Here is a 20,142-nt window from a genome sequence, read left to right as displayed (position 1 = left end):
TTTGTGCATGGTACAGGAGACAGGGAGCAAGACCATCCCCATGGAAAAGAAATGCAAAAAAGCAAAATGGCTGTCTGAGGAGGCCTTACAAATAGCTGTGAAAAGAAGGGAAGCGAAAAGCAAGGGAGAAAAGGAAAGATATACCCGTGTGAAAAACTCATTAGGATCTGACAATTGTCAATTTTAGAGATGACAGTTAGGGAGAAGAGAAGAGAATACAACTTTAGCTTTTTTACTGAAGAGGAATAAGCAAGCAATGTTTCATTGTCTTACTTTTTTTTAAGAAATATTTTAAAATACCACATCACATATGTAAGACATATGATCTTGATGACTTCACAGACATTCTATGATTGACAATAAACTATTTTAAGTCCTAATCCATTTAAAAACTAAGTACTCATTTTGGAAAGCAAATACTCGGTTTCCTTAAAGTGAAATCCATCAGTATACACTATTACTCTACTATAATATATAATACAATGGCCAAATACCTAGTCAGTCAAAAAACTTTGATTTTCATTAAGAAATTCTTACCTTGATCCCCTGGAAAACAGCATATGCTAACTTTCTTTTTATCTTTATTAATTATATAAAACCATTAGTACCTTTCACTTTTAAGTGACTCTGTTAAGTGTACTTATGATTTAGCCTCTATGTCTCAACTCATATGCTACTTATAAAGGGAAAAAAAGTTTTTCTTCCACATCCAGAATGTGTTGTGTATTTCCTCTGTATTTGAGTAATACTGAGTATTATCCTTATCATAGAACTTTTCATATGTCATTGCAATAGCTTCTCTGCTTACATGTATCACTGACTAATTCTCAAGCTCTCTTCGTGTTATTTATCAGTGTGTATATTACATATATACATGATTTTTCTATTTTATCTGTATATATATACATATATATATAAGCATAGGGCTCAGTGTGCAGTGAATGCTCAATTATCATTTCTCAATAAGTATTATAAAAAACTAAATGGACTTACTGGTGAAAAGATTAAAAATGACAGTGAAATGGACATTTTTGATAAATAAAAGAAATAATTCACTGCCTATAAACATATACTACAGGAACTGTTTAAAATATGGAAATTTATAGCTACACAAGGTAGAGCTTGGAAAGGATAAAAAATAATGATAAGTGTAAAACACATTTTTCTTATTTTAAGTTCTTTAAAAGATTACTGTCTAAAGCCAAAACTTATAACAATATATTATGAGTTATGCAAAATATGTATAATATGTGACAGCAATAGCACAAATACTAAAATGGAATAAATGGGAATATATTTTTATGATGTTCCTACACTCCATGTGAGTGTGTATTTTTGAATGTGTATTTTTGTAGATGGGATACATAAAATACATATATTGTAAATGATTCCAAAAATTTCAAAGGTATAACCAGTACATAAATTATTCTCAACAGCATAAATTATTCCATAAATTATTCTCAGTGAAACTGAAGTCACTCAGTCACATCCAACTCTGCAACCCCATGAACTATAGCCTATCAAGCTCCTCCGTCCATGTGATTTTCCAGGCAAGAGTACTGGAGTGGGTTGCCATTTCCTTCTCCAGGGGATCTTCCCGACCCAGGGATGGAACCCGGGTCTCCAGCATTATAGGCAAACGCTTTTACTGTCTGAGCCACCAGGGAAGTCCCATAGAGAATACCTAACGCAAACAAGGCAGAAGATAATTATAAAAGATACAGAAATATTGAGAAAGCAACTAGCAAATTGGCTGATTTAAATGCAAATATATAATTATGTTAAATACAAAGGTCAAGAAATGCCAATTAAAAGATATACCATGTTAGACTTAAAAAGTAGATCCAACTCTAAGCTGTCTACAAGAAACTTACATTAAATATCAAGGAACTGATGGATTAAAAGTAAAAGATGGCAAGGTACAGCATGTAAAAACAAAGAAAGTTAAGGGAAGTGGTCCAGTGGTCCAGTGGTTAGGAGTACACACTGACTGCTGAGTCCCACGTTCAGTCCCTGGTTGGGGAGTTAAGATCCAACAAGCTATATGGCATGTCCCCCATAAAAAAAAGTTGAAATGCCTATACTGGTTCCACTCATAATCGTCAAAAACTAGAAACAACCAACAACCTTAATGTCCATGAAACAGTGACTAGATAAACTGGCGCATCCATACTATGAAACAATGTTAAGAAAGGAACTTCTGATTTACACAATAACATGGGTCAATCGCAGATGTGTTACACAAAGTGAAAGGAGCTGGCTTCAAAAAGCTACAAAGCTTAACATATGATTCACTTACATGACACTATGGCAAACTATACTTGTTGGTTTCTCAGTCATATCCTACTCTTGGCCACTCCACGGACTATACAGTCTGTGAGGCTCCTCTGTCCATGGAATTCCCAAGGCAAGAATACTGGAGTGGGTTGCTATTCATTTCTCCAGGGGATCTTCCTGACCCAGGGATCAAACCAGGGTTTCTGGCATTGCAGGCAGATTCTTTACCATCTCAGCCACCATGGATGATTCATTTACATGAAACTATGCCAAAACTATAGGCAAAATAATTCATATCAGTGGTTTCCAAGCGCTAGTTGTAGGACGAGGGGTTAATGATGAAGGGGCATGAATACTCAGGGTAATGAAATCGTCCTATACCCTGCTTATAACAGTGGGGACATAACTGTGCACATTTATCAAGTTCAAACTTTACACTTAAAAAGGGTAAATTTTATAATATACAAATTATACCTTAATAAATCTGACTTCAAAAAGTGCATTACACATTAAAGATGTGTTAATAAGCAGGTCAAATATCTTTCCTCTCCTTGTACACGTAAAAAGGAAGTAGAAATGTCCCTTTGGAAATATGTGTCAAGCAGCTCTGCACTTCAGAGCCAGCATCAAAGCTTGAGGGTTTAATGCTATTAATTTTCTCTGGTTCAGCTCTAGGCACCCTGAAGGGCACTAAATAAACAGCCACTCACTGAATGACTGTTCTTTATAGCTCCTGCAGCACAAAGTTTAAAAATCATTGACTAGAGGATGGAAAAGGGAAGTTGCAAACTATAATTTTTGAGAGGGCAGAAACAAGCCCCAATACTATGTTCCATGACTTAACCTTCATTTTTAAGTATTGTCAAAAGGAAATACAGCAAAAAGATCAAGGAGCCTTGGGTCCCAGACTCTTTGGTCTTATTCTTTGTCACTGACTGCTCATCTCCTCTCTCCTCCCTTCTTTACTTCTCCCTCTCTCTATCTCCCCCCAACTCTCCCAAACACAAGTAATGCACACACTGAAACTCTGAGCATTCTTTATTTTCACAAAAATGCAAATATCTGAAAAAGATTTATTTGCATTTTGAAACTGATCAATAGATTCAGTTCAATTCAGTCACTCAGTCGTGTCCAACTCTTTGCGACCCCATGAATCGCAGCATGCCAGGCCTCCCTGTCCATCACAAACTCCTGGAGTTCACCCAAACTCATGTGCATCAAGTCAGTGATGCCATCCAGCCATCTCATCCTCTGTCATCCCCTTCTCCTCCTGCCCCCAATCCCTCCCAGTATCAGAGTCTTTCCCAATGAGTCAACTCTTCGGATGAGGTGGCCAAAGTATGTGGAGTTTCAGCTTTAGCATCATTCCTTCCAAAGAACACCCAGGACCGATCTCCTTTAGAATGGACTGGCTGGGTCTCCTTGCAATCCAAGGGACTCTCAAGAGTCTTCTCCAACACCACAGTTCAAAAGCATCAATTCTTCAGTGCTCAGATTAGGCTTTAACAAATAGATATCAGTCACATTTGAATTGGAAGGAAGTGTTTGTCTACATTCCCTAAATCATACATCTATGACTGGCCACTACCCTCAACATGAAACAGACCACACCCTTTCTTATTTAAATTATTACCAAATATACACTGAATTCTGGAAAGACGGAAAAACTTCTCTGAATTTTATTGCATTCACAGAGCTCTTTTATTTTGCTATAGATCTTATTCCAAAGGACTTTACCATGGCCAATTGGCTAATCACCCTCTGCGCTAAGAAGCATATTTAGAAACTATCAAGGATTTCAGTAGGCCAAAACTCATAAAGAGAAATCTGGGGACTCAAAATAATAATTCCAAAGATGACTTACTCATTTTGTGTTAATTATAAAATGAACTATCAGATCATAAGTAAAGGATTAATTAGTTGTACAGTAAAAAACCTGCTAGATCATATGGAGGACAGAGGCACATAGTAATATCAGAACTGTGCTGCTCTAATGTATACTCCAAGGAGATACAACAATTGTAAATATATGTACACCCAACACAGGAGCACCACAATATTCATACAAAGGAAAAATGCTAATAACCACAAAAAGAGAAACTGACAGTAACACAGTAACAGTGGGAGACTGTAACACCACAATTACACCAATGAACAGATCATCCAGACAGAAAGTCGATAAGGAAACACAGGCCTTAAATAAAGCATTAACCCCAATAGACTTAATTGGTATTTATAAAGCATTCTATTCTCCAGAACAGATACAAGCTGGGTCACACAGCAAGCATCAGTAAATTCAAGAATATTAAGATTATATCAAGCATCTTTTCCAACCACAATGCCATGAATTAGAACCTACAAGAAAAGAAGTATAAAAAACACAAATATGTGGAGGCTAAACAATATGCTACTAAACAACCAATGAATCACTGAGGAAATCAGAAGTTACCTATAGACAAAAGAAAATGAAAACACAACCATCCAAAACCTATGGGACACAGCAAAAGTAGTTCTAAGATGGAAGTTTACAGAAATAAAACCATACCTCAGGAAGCAAAAAAAACCTCAAGTAAACAACCTAACATTACAACTAAACCAACCGGAGAAAGAAGAACAGATAAAACCCAAAATTAGCAGAAGGAAAGAAATCAGAGGTCAGAGTAGAAGTAAATGAAATAGAGTGAAAGAAAGCAATAGAAAACATCAATGAAACCAAAAGCTGGTTCTATGAAAAGATAAACAAAATTGATAAATCTTTAGAGAGATTAATCAACAAAAAAAAAGGGAGAGAGCTCAAAACAGTAAAATTAGAAATGAGAAAGAAGTTACAACTGACACCACAGAAATACAAAGGATCATAAAGACTACTATAACCAACTATATACCAATAAAATGGACAACCTAGAAGGAATGGACAAATTCTTAGAAAGGTACAGTCTCCAAAGACTGAACCTGGAAGAAATAGAATATATGAACAGGCAAATGAAACTGAAACTGTGATTAAAAACATCCAAAAAACAAAAGTCCAGAAACAGATGCCTTCACAGGCTAATTCTAGTAAATATTCAGAGAAGAGTTAACACCTATCCTTCTGAAACTCTTCCAAAAATTTGCATCTCAATAGATGCAAAAAAAGCTTTTGATAAAACCCAACACCCGTTTATGGTAAAAACTTTCCAGAAGGTGTGCAGACAGGTAACCTACGTCAGCATAATAAAGACCATATATGACAAACCTAAAACTAACACTCAACAGTGAAATGCTGAAACAATTTCCTTTAAGGTCAGGAACAGACAAGGATATCCACTCTCACCACTTTTATTCAACATAGTTTTGGCAATCTTAGCCAAGGCAATCAGAGAAGAAAAAGAAATACAAGGAATCTAAATTGGCAAAGAAGAAATAATACTGTCACTATTGGCAGGTGACATGGTACTATATGTAGAAAATGCTAAAGATGCTACCAGAAAACTATTAGAGCTCATCAATGAATTCAATAAGGTTGCAGGATACAAAAATTAATATGTAGAAATTTGTTGCATTTTTACACACTAACAATGAAAGATCAGAAAGAGAAATTAAGAAAATAATTTCAATTATAATCATATCAAAAAGGATAAAATACTTAGGAATAAACCTACCTACGGGGCAAAAGAACTGTACTTCAAAAACTAAGACACTGATGAAATAAATCTAAGATGACACAAACAAATGAAAAGATGTTCCTAGATTGGAAGAATCAATCTTGCCAAAATGACTGTATTACCCAAGGCAATCTACAGATTCAATGCAATCTCTATCAAATTACCAATGGCATTTTCTGTAGATCTAGAACAAAAAAATCTTAAAATTTATATGAAGACACACAAAAGCCAAACAATTTTGAGAAAGAAAAACAGAGCTGGAAGCATCAGGCTCTCTGACTTCAGACTATACTACAAAGCTATAGTCATCGAAACAGTATGGCACTGGCACAAAATTAGAAATATAGATTGGCACGGGATAGAAAGTTCAGAAGTAAAACCACACACTTATGGTCAATTAATTTTTAAAAAGGAGGCAAGATATACAATGGAGAAAAGACAGTCTCTGCAATAAGTGGTGCCAGGAAAACTGGATAGTTATATATTAAAAAATGAAATTAGAATACTTATTAATACTGCATACAAAAATAAAAGGGATTAAAGACCTAAATCTAATAATAGATACTATAAAACTCAATTGAAAAGAGTCTGATGCTGGGAAAGATTGCGGGAAGGAGGAGGAGGGGATGACAGAGGACGAGATGGCTGAACGGCACCTCCAACTCAATGGATGTGAGTTTGAGTAAGCTCTGGGAGTTGGCAATGGACAGAGAGTCCTGGCATGCTGCAGTGCATGGGTCACAAAGAATTGAACATGACTGAGTGACTGAACTGAACTGAACTGAAATAATCACCATAAGCACGATTCAATATGCTTCTCAAAAAACACACTTACAGTTTGCATCTTCACTTCTGGTCTTCTTTTACTAGTAAACCCTCCTGTCTGTGATAATCTCCAAATTTTTCCAAGATCTGATCTGAACTGAGTTATAGGTTTGCTAGATAAACATTTTCTTTTTTTTTTAATATAAATTTATTTTAATTGGAGGTTAATTACTTTACAATATTGTATTGGTTTTGCCATACATCAACATGAATCCACCACAGGTATACACGTGTTCCCCATCCTGAAACCCCTCCCTCCTCCCTCCCCATACCATCCCTCTGGGTCATCCCAGTGCACCAGCCCCATAAGAGCCTTTAGAGTTGGTTCTATTTATAAGCAACTGTTTGTGTCCTGACTCCTTGTAGTCTGCTGATCTGTTTTCCTTGCTCTATTCTCTTGGAAGAGTCACCTCCTTACATTTGGAATTTTAACACAAATTATAGATTATTTTTGGTCTCTTTGACCGTAATTGGTCAAAATTCCTATTTAACCACAATCTCATTACAGAATACTTCTAAAGCAGTTTTATTTCCCTAGGTGCATTTTTGTCCTATAAAATCACATCTTGCTCTCTTCCACACCTTGAGCTGTTGTTATCTGAGCAGTGCTATAACCTAGGCTGGATGTCTGTCCCACATTCCAGTGAAAGAATTATTTCAAGATGCAGAATAGGATAGAGATAAAGGGCTTGGGCTTGAAAGTAAAACTACACACTAATTTTAAATACTCACTATTCTGGCTGTGTGACTAGGTCAAATCACATAATATATCTAAATAAGGCCCTCCATGATTCATTCTTCCTGCAATAGGTATTTATAAAACACCATGTATTATCCGACCCTTGTCAACCTTTCCAGCCCCTTCAGCTGAACAACCTCACCCTACGGCTTCACCACTAAGTTTCAATAATAAGTAATGAATACACACATTCAGGAACTCTCTCAGCTCCTGCTTTTTGCACATGCTTTGTTTCATTTACTGAGAGTAGTCTTACCACCACTACCTTACCTAATTCTTACCATAATTACTAATTCTTATCATATTTACTTTTTTTACATAATTACATTTTTTACATAATTACTTAATTCCTACTATCGTAGCTAATTCTTACCACCGTAGCTAATTCTTACCATAAAATAATCCTCAGAAGTGATTTTGAAATATAATGAATAAATGAAATCTTCTGATTGCTGAATCAAAAAAAGTTTTCTCAGAGTAGATAAATCTCAAATGATGGGAATGTCATTGGGAAAACTGAAAAGTGAGTTCACACAGAAAACCAATCAAGCAAAGGAATGGAGGAAAAAGGGGAAGGCAAGTAGAAAAGTTTAAAATTGAGGAGAAACTCATTGGTGTAACGTGACTTAAGGGAGGAATATTCTCTGAGTAGAATAAGTAACAGGAAACAGAGCAATTTCCTTCGCCAAAGAGAAGGCACAGTCCAACTATAAAATATATCTTTTGGCCAGATTTCAAGACTCAGATTTCATCAGTAAAGAACCCTCTTCCTGCCTTTCTGCTGCTATGTTTCATGCTTTGCTTTTCTCATCCTGCCTAACTCTTTGGCTTGATGACTCTACTAGACGGTAGGCCAGGTTTTGGATTGCAGGTTTTTCATGGAAAGATGACACACACCTTGGCTTCAAAACCACGCAGTGCTGTGTTTGTTAAAATTCATTTACCCTCTCACTTTGCATAACCTGAAACTGGACACACCAGATTTCAGCCAGAGGCACAGGTTCCTTCTTACCAGAGATGAGATGATACCAGTGATCCATGTATCAATTCAACACTCAAATTTAAATTAGAAAACAATTCTAGGTAATACATTTTTTTAATTTACTAAAATTATTGGCTACCAATAATTAACTGCTAAGAAATAATTACTAGCAAACCTAATTCAACAGCACATAAAAAAGATCACACATTCTGACCAAGTTGGATTCATCAGGGTCACAAGGATGGTTCAACATATGCCAATGAGTGTGATACACCTTGTAAACAAAAGAAAAGACAAAAACCTCGTGATCATTTCTGCTCAAGAAATTTAAGGCATCATCAAAATTGTCTGGGGGAAGATAGGGCAGAGTACTTTCTCAGGACCACTGAAAAGATACTCTATGAGCAGTTAATCCTATCATATCTAAATTTAAAACTGTCTTTAATATTATAAGTATTTTTCTGAGTTTTCACACTCTGAAGAATTTTCTCAAGCTGCATCCTTTAACCACTACACTACTGTAAGAGTAAACTTATCAGGGAACACCAAATTTATGTATCTGGCTAAAAATCATAATAAAGAAAAAAAAAAAGAACATGATGTGATAGCCAACTTTTTACGTTTTAAAGATCACCCTTGTTTCAAATCTTAATTGACCAAACCATTGATCACTGACTCGGCATTTTTCAAGTCTCCTAAGAAATGTCCTTCCTTAAAATTCAATTATTTATCTGAAAGTAGTCCTACACAATTTTAGAAGATCTAATTCTAAAGAAAACTGTAGAGGCCAATGAAAATCAAACAGAATTTTCCCAAAGATTTTTGGTAAATGCTCCCTTTAATAATGTATAATTCTGTTATTCAAGTACTATATCAGATCAGATCAGATCAGTTGCTCAGTCATGTCCTACTCTTTGCGACCCCATGAATCGCAGCACGCCAGGCCTCCCTGTCCATCACAACTCCCTGAGTTCACTCAGACTCATGTCCATAGAGTCAGTGATGCCATCCAGCCAGCTCGTCCTCTGTCATCCCCTTCTCCTCCTGCCCCCAATCCCTCCCAGCATCAGAGTCTTTTCCAATGAGTCAACTCTTCGCATGAGGTGGCCAAAGTACTGGAGTTTCAGCTTTAGCATCAGTCCTTCCAAAGAAATCCCAGAGCTGATCTCCTTCAGAATGGACTGGTTGGATCTCCTTGCAGTCCAAGGGACTCTCAAGAGTCTTCTCCAACACCACATTTCAAAAGCATCAATTCTTTGGCGCTCAGCCTTCTTCACAGTGCAACTCTCACATCCATACATGACCACAGAAAAAACCATAGCTTTGACTAGACAAACTTTTGTTGGCAAAGTAATGTCTCTGCTTTTCAATATGCTATCTAGGTTGGCCATATAGTCATTGTTAAAAATTAGAAATAAGAAAAATCACCTGTAATTTAACACATTACTACCCTGTGAACCATCCAGAAATAATTCTTGTTGACACTTTGGTATATAGCTTTTCAGAGTTTCCTACAAATAATCTGTCTATATTACAAATTATATCATACTGTATATATTATTGTAAATTTGTATCATTCATTAAATGGTATATCATGCACATCTTTCTGTATCAGCAAATACATATCTAAAACATACCAAGGCCCTCTTAATACTCCAAAGTTTGAACACTGTATGTTAGCATTCCTTTACCAATTCCTTATCTTTTGGGCATTTTAGTGGTTTTCAAGGTTTTTTTTTTTCTATTATATATATTTGATAAACTGGTGGATATTCCTATATAGGAAACACATCATTTATTAACTATGTTTAAGTATGAGAAAACATTGAAGTCTTATCTATCTGAAAACCACTTAGCAAGTAATTTCAGATATCTGAAAACATTTACAAAAGAACAAAGTCAAATGTTTTATAAATACATGTTGTTTGATTATGAAAGTAATTTTTAGTTCTTTGCTCAAAATCATGTAATTTTATTTAAAGCACAATTAGAATTGGTTTGAAAAACAGAAACAGAAAAAAAGTAAACAGGTAATATTACACTAAACACAAGAGGCACTTTGTTGCCTTTTGGACATTACAAAAAACATTCAATAGTAATAATGAATACTGTAATTTAATTTTTTAATTTATTTTTTATTGAAGTACAGCTGATTTACCATAATTTAAATGTAATATTCACTGGGTATTTGCTATGCATTATGGAGAAGGCGATGGCACCCCACTCCAGTACTCTTGCCTGGAAAATCCCATGGATGGAGGAGCCTGGTAGGCTGCAGTCCATGGGGTCACTAAGAGTCGGACATGACTGAGCGACTTCACTTTCACTTTTCACTTTCATGCAATGGAGAAGGAAATGGCAACCCACTCCAGTGTTCTTGCCTGGAGAATCCCAAGGACGGGGTTTAATTATCTATATCTCCAAAAATATTTAATAGGGCAGGTGCTATGCAATATATTTAAATGCTTCAATCTAAATTATCTTTAATTCAATATGTAAATGAATAAACCTCAATTTTTTAAATCTCTTGCCTATAGAATGTGCTTATAGCCACATGTAACTCTTTAACAGTTGAAAGGTAGTTAGTACAACTGAGAAAATGAACTCTTAATCTTATATCATCTTCAGTTCAGTTCAGTCGCTCAGTTGTGTCTGACTCTTTGAGACCCCATGAATCACAGCACGCCAGGCCTCCCTGTCCATCACCAACCCCCAGAGTTTACCCAAACTCATGTGCATCGAGTCAGTGATGCCATCCAGCTGTCTCATCCTCTGTCGTCCCCTTCTCCTCCTGCCCCCAATCCCTCCCAGTCTTAATTCATTTAATTTAAATTTTAAAACTGAAAACTATCTTTGTAAGATGACCTCTCACTTTAGTAGTATTATAGTTCACACACTGGCACTGTACATTATTTCACTATTACACATAAACAGCACTGATCTAGTGGGTATCAGTGGATTGATCCATTTGAATAGTATTTTTCTATGCAGCACTGTAACATGATAATATGTTTATTTGAATATGTGTGCAGACACCATGAGTTAAAATTATATGCAAACTGTATTTGATAATTAAATTGAAGTATTCATTATAACTTTAATTCAAATATAATAATATTATGGTTGTAGTTTTAAAATAAGTATGAACATATCTTTAAATTTAAAATATAGGTACAAATCAACTTATTTACAAAACAGAAAGAGACTCACAGACAGAAAACTTGTGGTTACCAAAGAAGAAAGTGGAAAGGGAGGGATAAATTAAGAATATAGAATTAATAAACATACACCACTCTGTATAAAATAGATTAACAAAGAGGTTTTACTATATAGCGCATGGAACTATAGTCAGTATCTTTCAACAATCTATAATAGAAAAGAATCTGAAGCTCTACAACTGAAACTAACATAATACTGTAAGTCAACTATAGTTCAATGAATAACATTTTAAATAAACAAAGTATAGGTTTATTACTGGTGCATAATTAAATAAAGATTCAGAAGATGGTATTAAGATGAGAAATAGTAAGAGGGTAGTTTGCAAGTTCACAATGAATGTCAATTGGAATTTTCTCTATGAGAATAAAAGTAAATTGTTACTGTATAAAAATACAGATAATAAATCAGACACTATTAAGATACTTTTTCAGCAAAAACATAATTAATTTGATAAGATTCCTCTCAAAAGTCAAAAAAGAACCAATTACATTAGTATCTGAGATCAGAATTAAATGTCAAAAAATTCTAAATGATTTTAAACAAATCAAGCTTGTAACTTTGGCAATGTATAGAATAATTTGACTTGTTGAAAAATGAATCATTCTTAGATGAAAAGATTGTAAAAGAAATTACCTTAGTCATAGAAATTTTATAAGGAAATTATGAAGTCTTCAATTAAATTACCAGATAATTATAACAAAAAAAATCAGTTCGTTCAAAAATTTTTTTAATTATGAGCATTTTTCTTTAGCTTTAGTTGAGTTACAAAATATAAGACATGTACATGCTGCGTGCTAATTTGCTTCAGTCATGTCTGGCTCTTTGCAACCCATGGACTGTAGCCCACCAGGCTCCTCTGTCCTTGGGATTCTCCAGGCAAAAATACTAGAGTGGGTTGCCACGCCCTCCTCCAGGGGATCTTCCTGACCCAGGGATTGAACTCAAAGTCTCTTAAGGCTCTTCCGCATTGGCAGGCAGGCTGTTTGACCACTAGTACCACCTGGGAAGCCCAATGTTAAGACATGCAGCCTAACAAATATTTTTAGGTAGTTGTGTCTCAAAAAACTTAAAATTTGAGAGAAAAAAGTCAATTTATAGCCTAAAGAAAATCTAAGCTAAGCAATTTTGAACCTTTTGCATCTTTCAAAGAATTATAGCTAAATATTAAAAAGTTAGTTTCTATCATGACTGATAGTGTTCAGCTATAGCTATATTAGGTGAAAATCTGGATTTATTAGAATTTTAAGACAATAAAGAATGTTTCCTGTATCACTTTATTCCACTTCATGATTCATCCTGAAATGTTTGTGCTCAATTTTCTAAAGTATTATAGACTCTATATATAATTTCTAAATCCACAAAGAAAACATACATGTATGTATGTGTAAATGAGTACAAATGCTATGAATCATTGCCAGTGTGAAGAACTATGAGAACATACAGAATATAATGAGTTTAATTTCTTTGCCAATGCACATTGAGTTCTGAACAAGTTTACAAGGGTTTGGTGTTCTGTCAACTCCACTTCAAGATTTCTTTAAACAGAAGAGAAGCTCATCATTCAGTATAGGAAGAAAAAAAGTGGCAGTGTAATTTAATTAATGCAATTTAATTTCTCACTGATATTATACTGCATATGAATGAGCTAAACTTGACATTCTAGGAAAAGAGAAAGTTGGTTCATGATCTAGCTGGAGAATTACATGAATTTATGCTGAACTGTAATTTCTCATAATAGTTATCAATAAGAATATCTTACCATATTTTTCAATAATGAGGAGTGTGCAAAAAAAATAATTTTGTTAATTTAAAATTGCTGTTGCATTATACAAATTATCCACCAAAATAATAAAATTTGATGAATGCTTTGTTGACACTGGTAAATTTAGATTTTCTTTTAGTTTATGCAAAAATCTTTTGAAGTTATTAATACTAAGTTAAAGTTAGGGAATTTTTTTAATGTGGAAAGACATGTTTTGATTGTGTTATGTTTTTCTTCAAAGTCAAATCCTTTCTAAAGTAATGAATGAGTATTGTCAATGTTGATGTGAATATTAAAGAAAAATTATTTTTTGGTACTTATATCTCACTTATCTGAAATTTTAAAAATCTGAAACAACACGAGTATATAAATTTGTTTTCAATGTAAATTTTATGAAATCTAAACACTGATCACATATTTTCAATGTAAATGTATGGTTTAACTTGAGGTGTGCTATACTGTAAAAACATAATCTCAAAGACTTATTACCAAACAAAGAGATGTAAAATATCTCATTAATAAATTTATATTGCTTACATATTATATTTGAAAATAACTTTTTGGCATATTCAGTTAATAAGTTATATTTTTAAAAATTAAATTCCCCTGTTTCTTTTTATCTTTTTAATGCAGATGCTGAAAAGTTTAAAATTACATTTGTTTGACCGCATTATATTGTTGGATAGCATTGATGTATAATAACTTTTCTCCCTAATATCCAGATCAAATGATTCTCTAACTCTTCCTCTATGAAAATTCTATTTACATAGAAATTTAGAAAAAAATATAAAAAATTTTAATTATCCATAATCTAATTTAGAATTTTTATTATTTTGATGTACTTTCTGGTCTTTTTCCTAAATCAATCTCATTTCTCTTTTTCTTTCTCAAGATCCTCTCCATACTTCCAATAAGTGAAACAGAACACTGTTATTTTTTCCAAAATTTTTTGTGCCAGTAAGAAATGAAAAGTGAATTCAAGTTTAGCCACAAAATGATTTACAGAAGCTATGCCTTTTGGGGATTTAATGGTTAAAAAGCAAAGTATCCCATTTCTCTGCAAAAGACATTGTCAAGAGAATGTAAAGACGAGCAACATACTGGGCAAAAGTATTTGAGAAAGACACATCTAATAAAGGACTGTTATCTAAACTGTACAAAGAACTTTTAAAACTCAACAGTAAGAAACAAAACAACCTGATTACAAAATGGAACAAAGACCATGACAGACATCTCACCAAAGAAGATATATTTTGGCAAATAAACATATGAAAAGATACTCCACTTCATGTGTCATCAGGGAAATACAAATTTAAATAATGATGAACTGTAATTACATACCTATTAGAATGGCCAAAATCCAGAATGCAGATGACAGCAAATGCTGACAAAGATGTGGAGCAACAGGAATACACATTCACTGCTGGTGGGAAAGCAAAATAGCACAGCTACTTTAGAAGGCAGTTTGGTACTTTCTTATAAAACTAAACACACTCTTAAACCATATAATCCAGCAGTCACACTAACTTGATATTTACTCAACAGAGTTGAAAACTTATCTCTACACAGAAACAGCACACAGATGTTTCTACCAGCTTTATTGGTTATTATTACCAGAACTTGGAAACATGAGAGAGGTTCTTTAGTAGGTGACTGAACAAGCAAACTGTGACACATTCAGACAATGGAATGTTATTCAGTAGTAAAAAGGAATGAGCTCTCAAGCCATGAAATGACATGGAAGAAAGTTATACGCCTAGTATTAACTGAAAAAAAAAGCCAATCTGAAAAGGCTACATACTATGTGATTCCAACTGTATTATATGCTGGAAAACACAAAACAATGAAGGCAGCAAGATCAATGGTTGCTAGGGACTGGGGGATGAAGGGATGAATTTGGGAAGCACAGAGGATTTTTAGGGCAGTGAAAATAGTATCTGCATGATGCTATCTACAGTAGTGGACACTCATCATTAGAATTTGTCCAAATCTATAGAATGTACACCATCAAGTTGTCATTGTTTAGTTGCTAAGTCACGTCTGACTTTTTGTGACCCCATGGACTGCAGTGTACCAGGCTTCCCTGTCCTTCACTGTCTCCCAGAGTTTGCTCAAACTCATGTTCACTGTTGCTATCTAACCAACTCATCCTCTGTTGCCCCCTTACAATGCAAACTATGGACTTTGAGTGATTTTAATGTTAGTCCAGGTTCATCAGTTGTAACAAGTGTACCACTCTGATGGGGATGTTGATAATAGGGGAGGTTATGCAGATGCAGGGGCAGAGAGTATATGGAAAACTGCTGTTTCCACTCAATTGTGCTATGAAACTAAAACTGCTCAAAAACATTAGTCAGTGTTTTTTTTTGGGGGGAGGTGGGGGGAGCCCACTGGATGTTCTATTCTTCTTTCTCTGAAATTAGATGGGACCTTTCCCCACTTGGATTTTTTTCTAGATTTCCCAAAATAAAAAACATTTTATAAGTTGTTCAGTGTTGTTCCATTTATGTTGAAAGCAAATTATAGAGAAGATACAAAAAGTTAAATTATTTAAACAAACTTGTACAATGATAACTCCTTGAAAGGATAATTAGTATCTTCAATTTAAGTAAATCATAAAAACTTGTATAAATATATCATATATACTTCAAGCAATTATTTACAAAGAGCTTTTCTTACCATTATCACTATTATTGGTAATTAATGGGATATGTATCTAATATTTCTCTATAATAGAGCACAAGCCTATGTGTGACTTTGAAATCTTTCCACTTTTTCAACAAACAATATATACAATTTATTGAAGTAAAGTTAATTTCAGATAACTGATTTAGTAACTGTATAATAATTTTTAAAACCTGATTATGAAGTGTGTTGTGTGTGTTGGTGGTGATGGCATTATAGTTATGAAGGAGGAGCCTCATAATACTTCTCTGTTTATTTTAGAAAGGCTAGATTAGAGGGTGAGCTCTAGGGTGGGTTTCTGAATATAACAACATATGACATATATTTCTTCTTTACATAAAAGTATGAAGTTTGCACAAATTGACAATAAGAGCAATTTAATCTCAATCCAACCATGTCAAGCTTTAACTGGAAACTCAGAAACCTAAAGTAAAGGCTTATTGGGTAACAAACCACAAGCACAAATACTCGTCCCTACACTAAAGCGTATGCCACAAAGTCCATTGGAAAATTAATTTCTAGTCAACACCAGTAGCATTACTTAGAAACAGGTTATTTGTCTTACAAAATTAGCAACCATCCAGATAATTTGCATTTTGTTCTTCCTTCACTCCATCTATAAAAGCAAAATAACCTTCAAGGAGATAGTTATCTGTGAAATACAGAGATATAGTGTGTATTTTAATACAAAATGCATCCTTTCTCTTCCTTTATGGAGTAAGTCAGAGTGATGAATTTTAAGACTATCTTAACATCTCCAATGGATGCAACTTGCCCTGAATTGAAGCATTTAAAGAGGGCATCTTTCTCAAGTGTTGATAATCTATCTAAAGTACAAGCTAATAATAGCACAATTGTTGGTATTTTAAATAATGTTCTTGTAGCTCTGTAACCAGTAAGAAATAAAACTGTTTTCCTCTAAATGTTTAGTTTTATTATTTAAACATGATTAATCTCATGCATTTTATTTGCATATTCCTTGGTACGGAAAATGCTAATGCTACATTATTTTGAATTAAAAGTTTGTGTTTGTGGCCTTTTCTCTGCATTTACTGCTTGGCTTGTTGAATCAACAAGAAGTGATGAAGTTTAATTACATTTATGAAAATGAACTTAAAACTGTTAATACTTTGCACAAGTTTTAAAGGCAATACCACTTTAGAATGAACAACAAAAGCAGACCAAGTGAATCACATTACTTATAGCATGCAAAGTAATAGAAAGGAATTCATATTTATTAGAACAATATTAGTACAGAAAAGTGATTATGCTTCCCTGATTTGTTTATTTTCTTCATGCTCTATGGGGCTCTTACATGGCTTCTGAATAATTTTCTAACTTGTTATTTCCCATAGCAAGAGTATAGCTATTACTATCTTGGATGACACATTAGGGTAAGTCAAAATGTAATCAAATCATAGAATTTAAAGCATCTAAACTCCGAGAATACCAATATTTTATCTGAAGGAAAGTGTCACATTAAATTTCAAACAGGCAGGCTCCTCTGCTTGGATCATGTGCATGTGATTAATTAAGGAGGCTGAAGGGAATGGGGTGATGAGGAGGCATTTGTACAATTTGTTCATGTCTTGAAATCCTTTTTTCTTTATCAAATAATTTCAAAATTTCGTCTTATTCAATTATGAAAATGGATGACAAACCTGGGATTACCAATACCCCACAAATTTTTACAAGGGAAGGAAGACACCTTGCAATGTTTGACATAAAGTCCTCAATAAGAGGTACTAAGTAACATTAAGTAACTGAGAAATTTAGTCTCTGAACTCAAATAGACATAGATATGAAATTTATCACTACGTGATTTAGGCAAGTTACTAAGCTCTAGCCAATTTTTTCATAAAAACCCCACAGGACTTTTTATAAAGAATAATAAAGAAAGTTCACAGGAAGAAATACTATGCATTTAGAACAAAAACTGTTGAATAGTAGCCATTCAATACATATTCATTTTAGCATTATTATTGCTAGTATTACTAATGAACCCTTAATAAAAATCAGAGTTAAGTAGGCACTCAATAATGTCACTTTTTATCACTGTTAATATTACTGTTATTGAATACCATTATATTGTCTTCCTCTCAAGTACTGTCTAGCCAAAGTTTATCCTGCCCATCCATTCTTATCATCATTCCAAAGAGAATGATCTTTCCTTGTTGGGACTTACAAGGGATATGGGATTTAAAATTTTTGTTTACCACTGAGAGTACTAAGGTTATTCCCAGCAATGTGCTAGGTGTACAGGGAGCACAGGAGAAAAATGAGGTACAGATATTAGTAAGACACCTGAGGCCCATGCAGCAAAGTCTTATCAATAGCAAGAAACAATTCAGAAGCTGTGTTTCAATCCTTCACAACATTTAAACTAGCTTGAAAAAGCTTCAAGTTAGTGAAGGAGAGCCAGTCCTCTTCCACATACTTTCAGAACAAAAATGGCAATAATATAAATGTTTGCCGGCCTCAACTTAAAGTCAATTTATCTTTGAATAATGCTGAAAATAACACAACCCCAGGGATTTTGTTGTAATAGAATCTGTCTGTTAACAAACAAAACCTTCCCCAGAATGCATTATAATCCTAGGAAACATCCTAGAAAATGAAACGAAGAACAATAACATTTCAAGATTAAAAAAAATAAGTTTTGCCCTGGCATTCTCATAAGTAAACAGAGAAGAGAAATACTTTCTTTAGGGAGTACATTTGTAAATCCTTTTTTCTTTCTAAGGCACACAGATGCGTGTGCCTGACTAAATGGCTAGGTAATTTATCACTATATGGGCATCAATTCAAACCTATTTATTATCTGAAATAATTAGATGTGATCATTAAAAACATAGAAGGACATGATAAGAACCAGAAAAACAGTCGATGAGATGAAGCTTTCTCATCATTCTTTTCCTTCCCTTATTTTTCTTGATTCACCCAAAAGGATAGATGGTGCCAGTTAACAGGGGTAAGAAAAGAAAAATGCTGACTGAGCTGAAATACACAAACTAAAGGGAAAACAAAGCAAAGTAAACATACTTCAGCCAAAGAGAAGGAACAAGTGTAAAGAGAGAGGAAAAAGAAAATGCGGTGTTAGTATACTTAGAAAAACAAAAACAAGGGGGATGGGAAGAATATTACAGAACAAGGGAAGAGCTGGAACAAGAAAAAGCAGCATAAAAAAGAGGAATGAAAGAAACTGAGGAAAGAATAAAGGCCAGGGCTGAAAACCAAAATTCTCCAAGCCAGGCTTCAGTAGTACATGAACCATGAACTTCCAGATGTTCAAGCTGGTTTTAGAAAAGGCAGAGGAACCAGAGATCAAATTGCCAACATCTGCTGGATCATCGAAAAAGCAAGAGAGTTCCAGAAAAACATCAATTTCTGCTTTATTGACCATGCCAAAGCCTTTGACTGTGTGAATCACAACAAACTGTGGAAAAATTATTCAAGAAATGGGAATACCAGACCACCTGACCTGCCTCTTGAGAAATCTGAATGCAGGTCAAGAAGCAAGAATTAGAACTGGACATGGAACAACAGACTGGTTCCAGATCAGGAAAGGAGTACATCAAGGCTGAATATTGTCACCCTGCTTATTTTACTTATATGCAGAGTGCATCATGAGAAACACTGGGCTGGAAGAAGCACAAGCTGGAATCAAGGTTGCTGGGAGATATATCAATAACCTCAGATATGCAGATGACACCACCCTTATGGCAGAAAGTGAAGAGGAACTCAAAAGCCTCTTGATGAAAGTGAAAGAGGAGAGCGAAAAAGTTGGCTTAAAGCTCAACACTCAGAAAACGAAGATCATGGCATCCGGTCCCATCACTTCATGGCAAATAGATGGGGAAACACTGGAAACAGTGTCAGACTTTATTTTTTGGGGCTCCAAAATCACTGTAGATGGTGATTGCAGCCATGAAATTAAAAGACGCTTACTTCTTGGAAGGAAAGTTATGACCAACCTAGACAGCATATTCAAAAGCAGAGATATTACTTT

The 20,142-nt window shown here is 34.4% G+C and overlaps 1 protein-coding gene across 3 annotated transcripts in view; it reads right to left on the bottom strand.

Moving 5' to 3' along the window:
- LOC139182686 (uncharacterized) overlaps positions 1-20,142 on the bottom strand; it is a 472,105-nt gene that overhangs the window by 241,439 nt on the left and 210,524 nt on the right. For all 3 annotated transcript variants that reach the window (XM_070787653.1, XM_070787654.1, XM_070787655.1), the window contains one exon: positions 14,790-14,871. In XM_070787653.1, coding sequence (XP_070643754.1) covers positions 14,790-14,871 — 82 coding nt within the window. The remainder of the gene's footprint in view (positions 1-14,789; positions 14,872-20,142) is intronic.

This window comes from Bos indicus, chromosome 4, assembly GCF_029378745.1.
Source record: "Bos indicus isolate NIAB-ARS_2022 breed Sahiwal x Tharparkar chromosome 4, NIAB-ARS_B.indTharparkar_mat_pri_1.0, whole genome shotgun sequence".
Classification (NCBI taxonomy): Eukaryota; Metazoa; Chordata; class Mammalia; order Artiodactyla; family Bovidae; genus Bos; species Bos indicus.
This window is presented reverse-complemented; position numbering and strand designations above follow the sequence as displayed.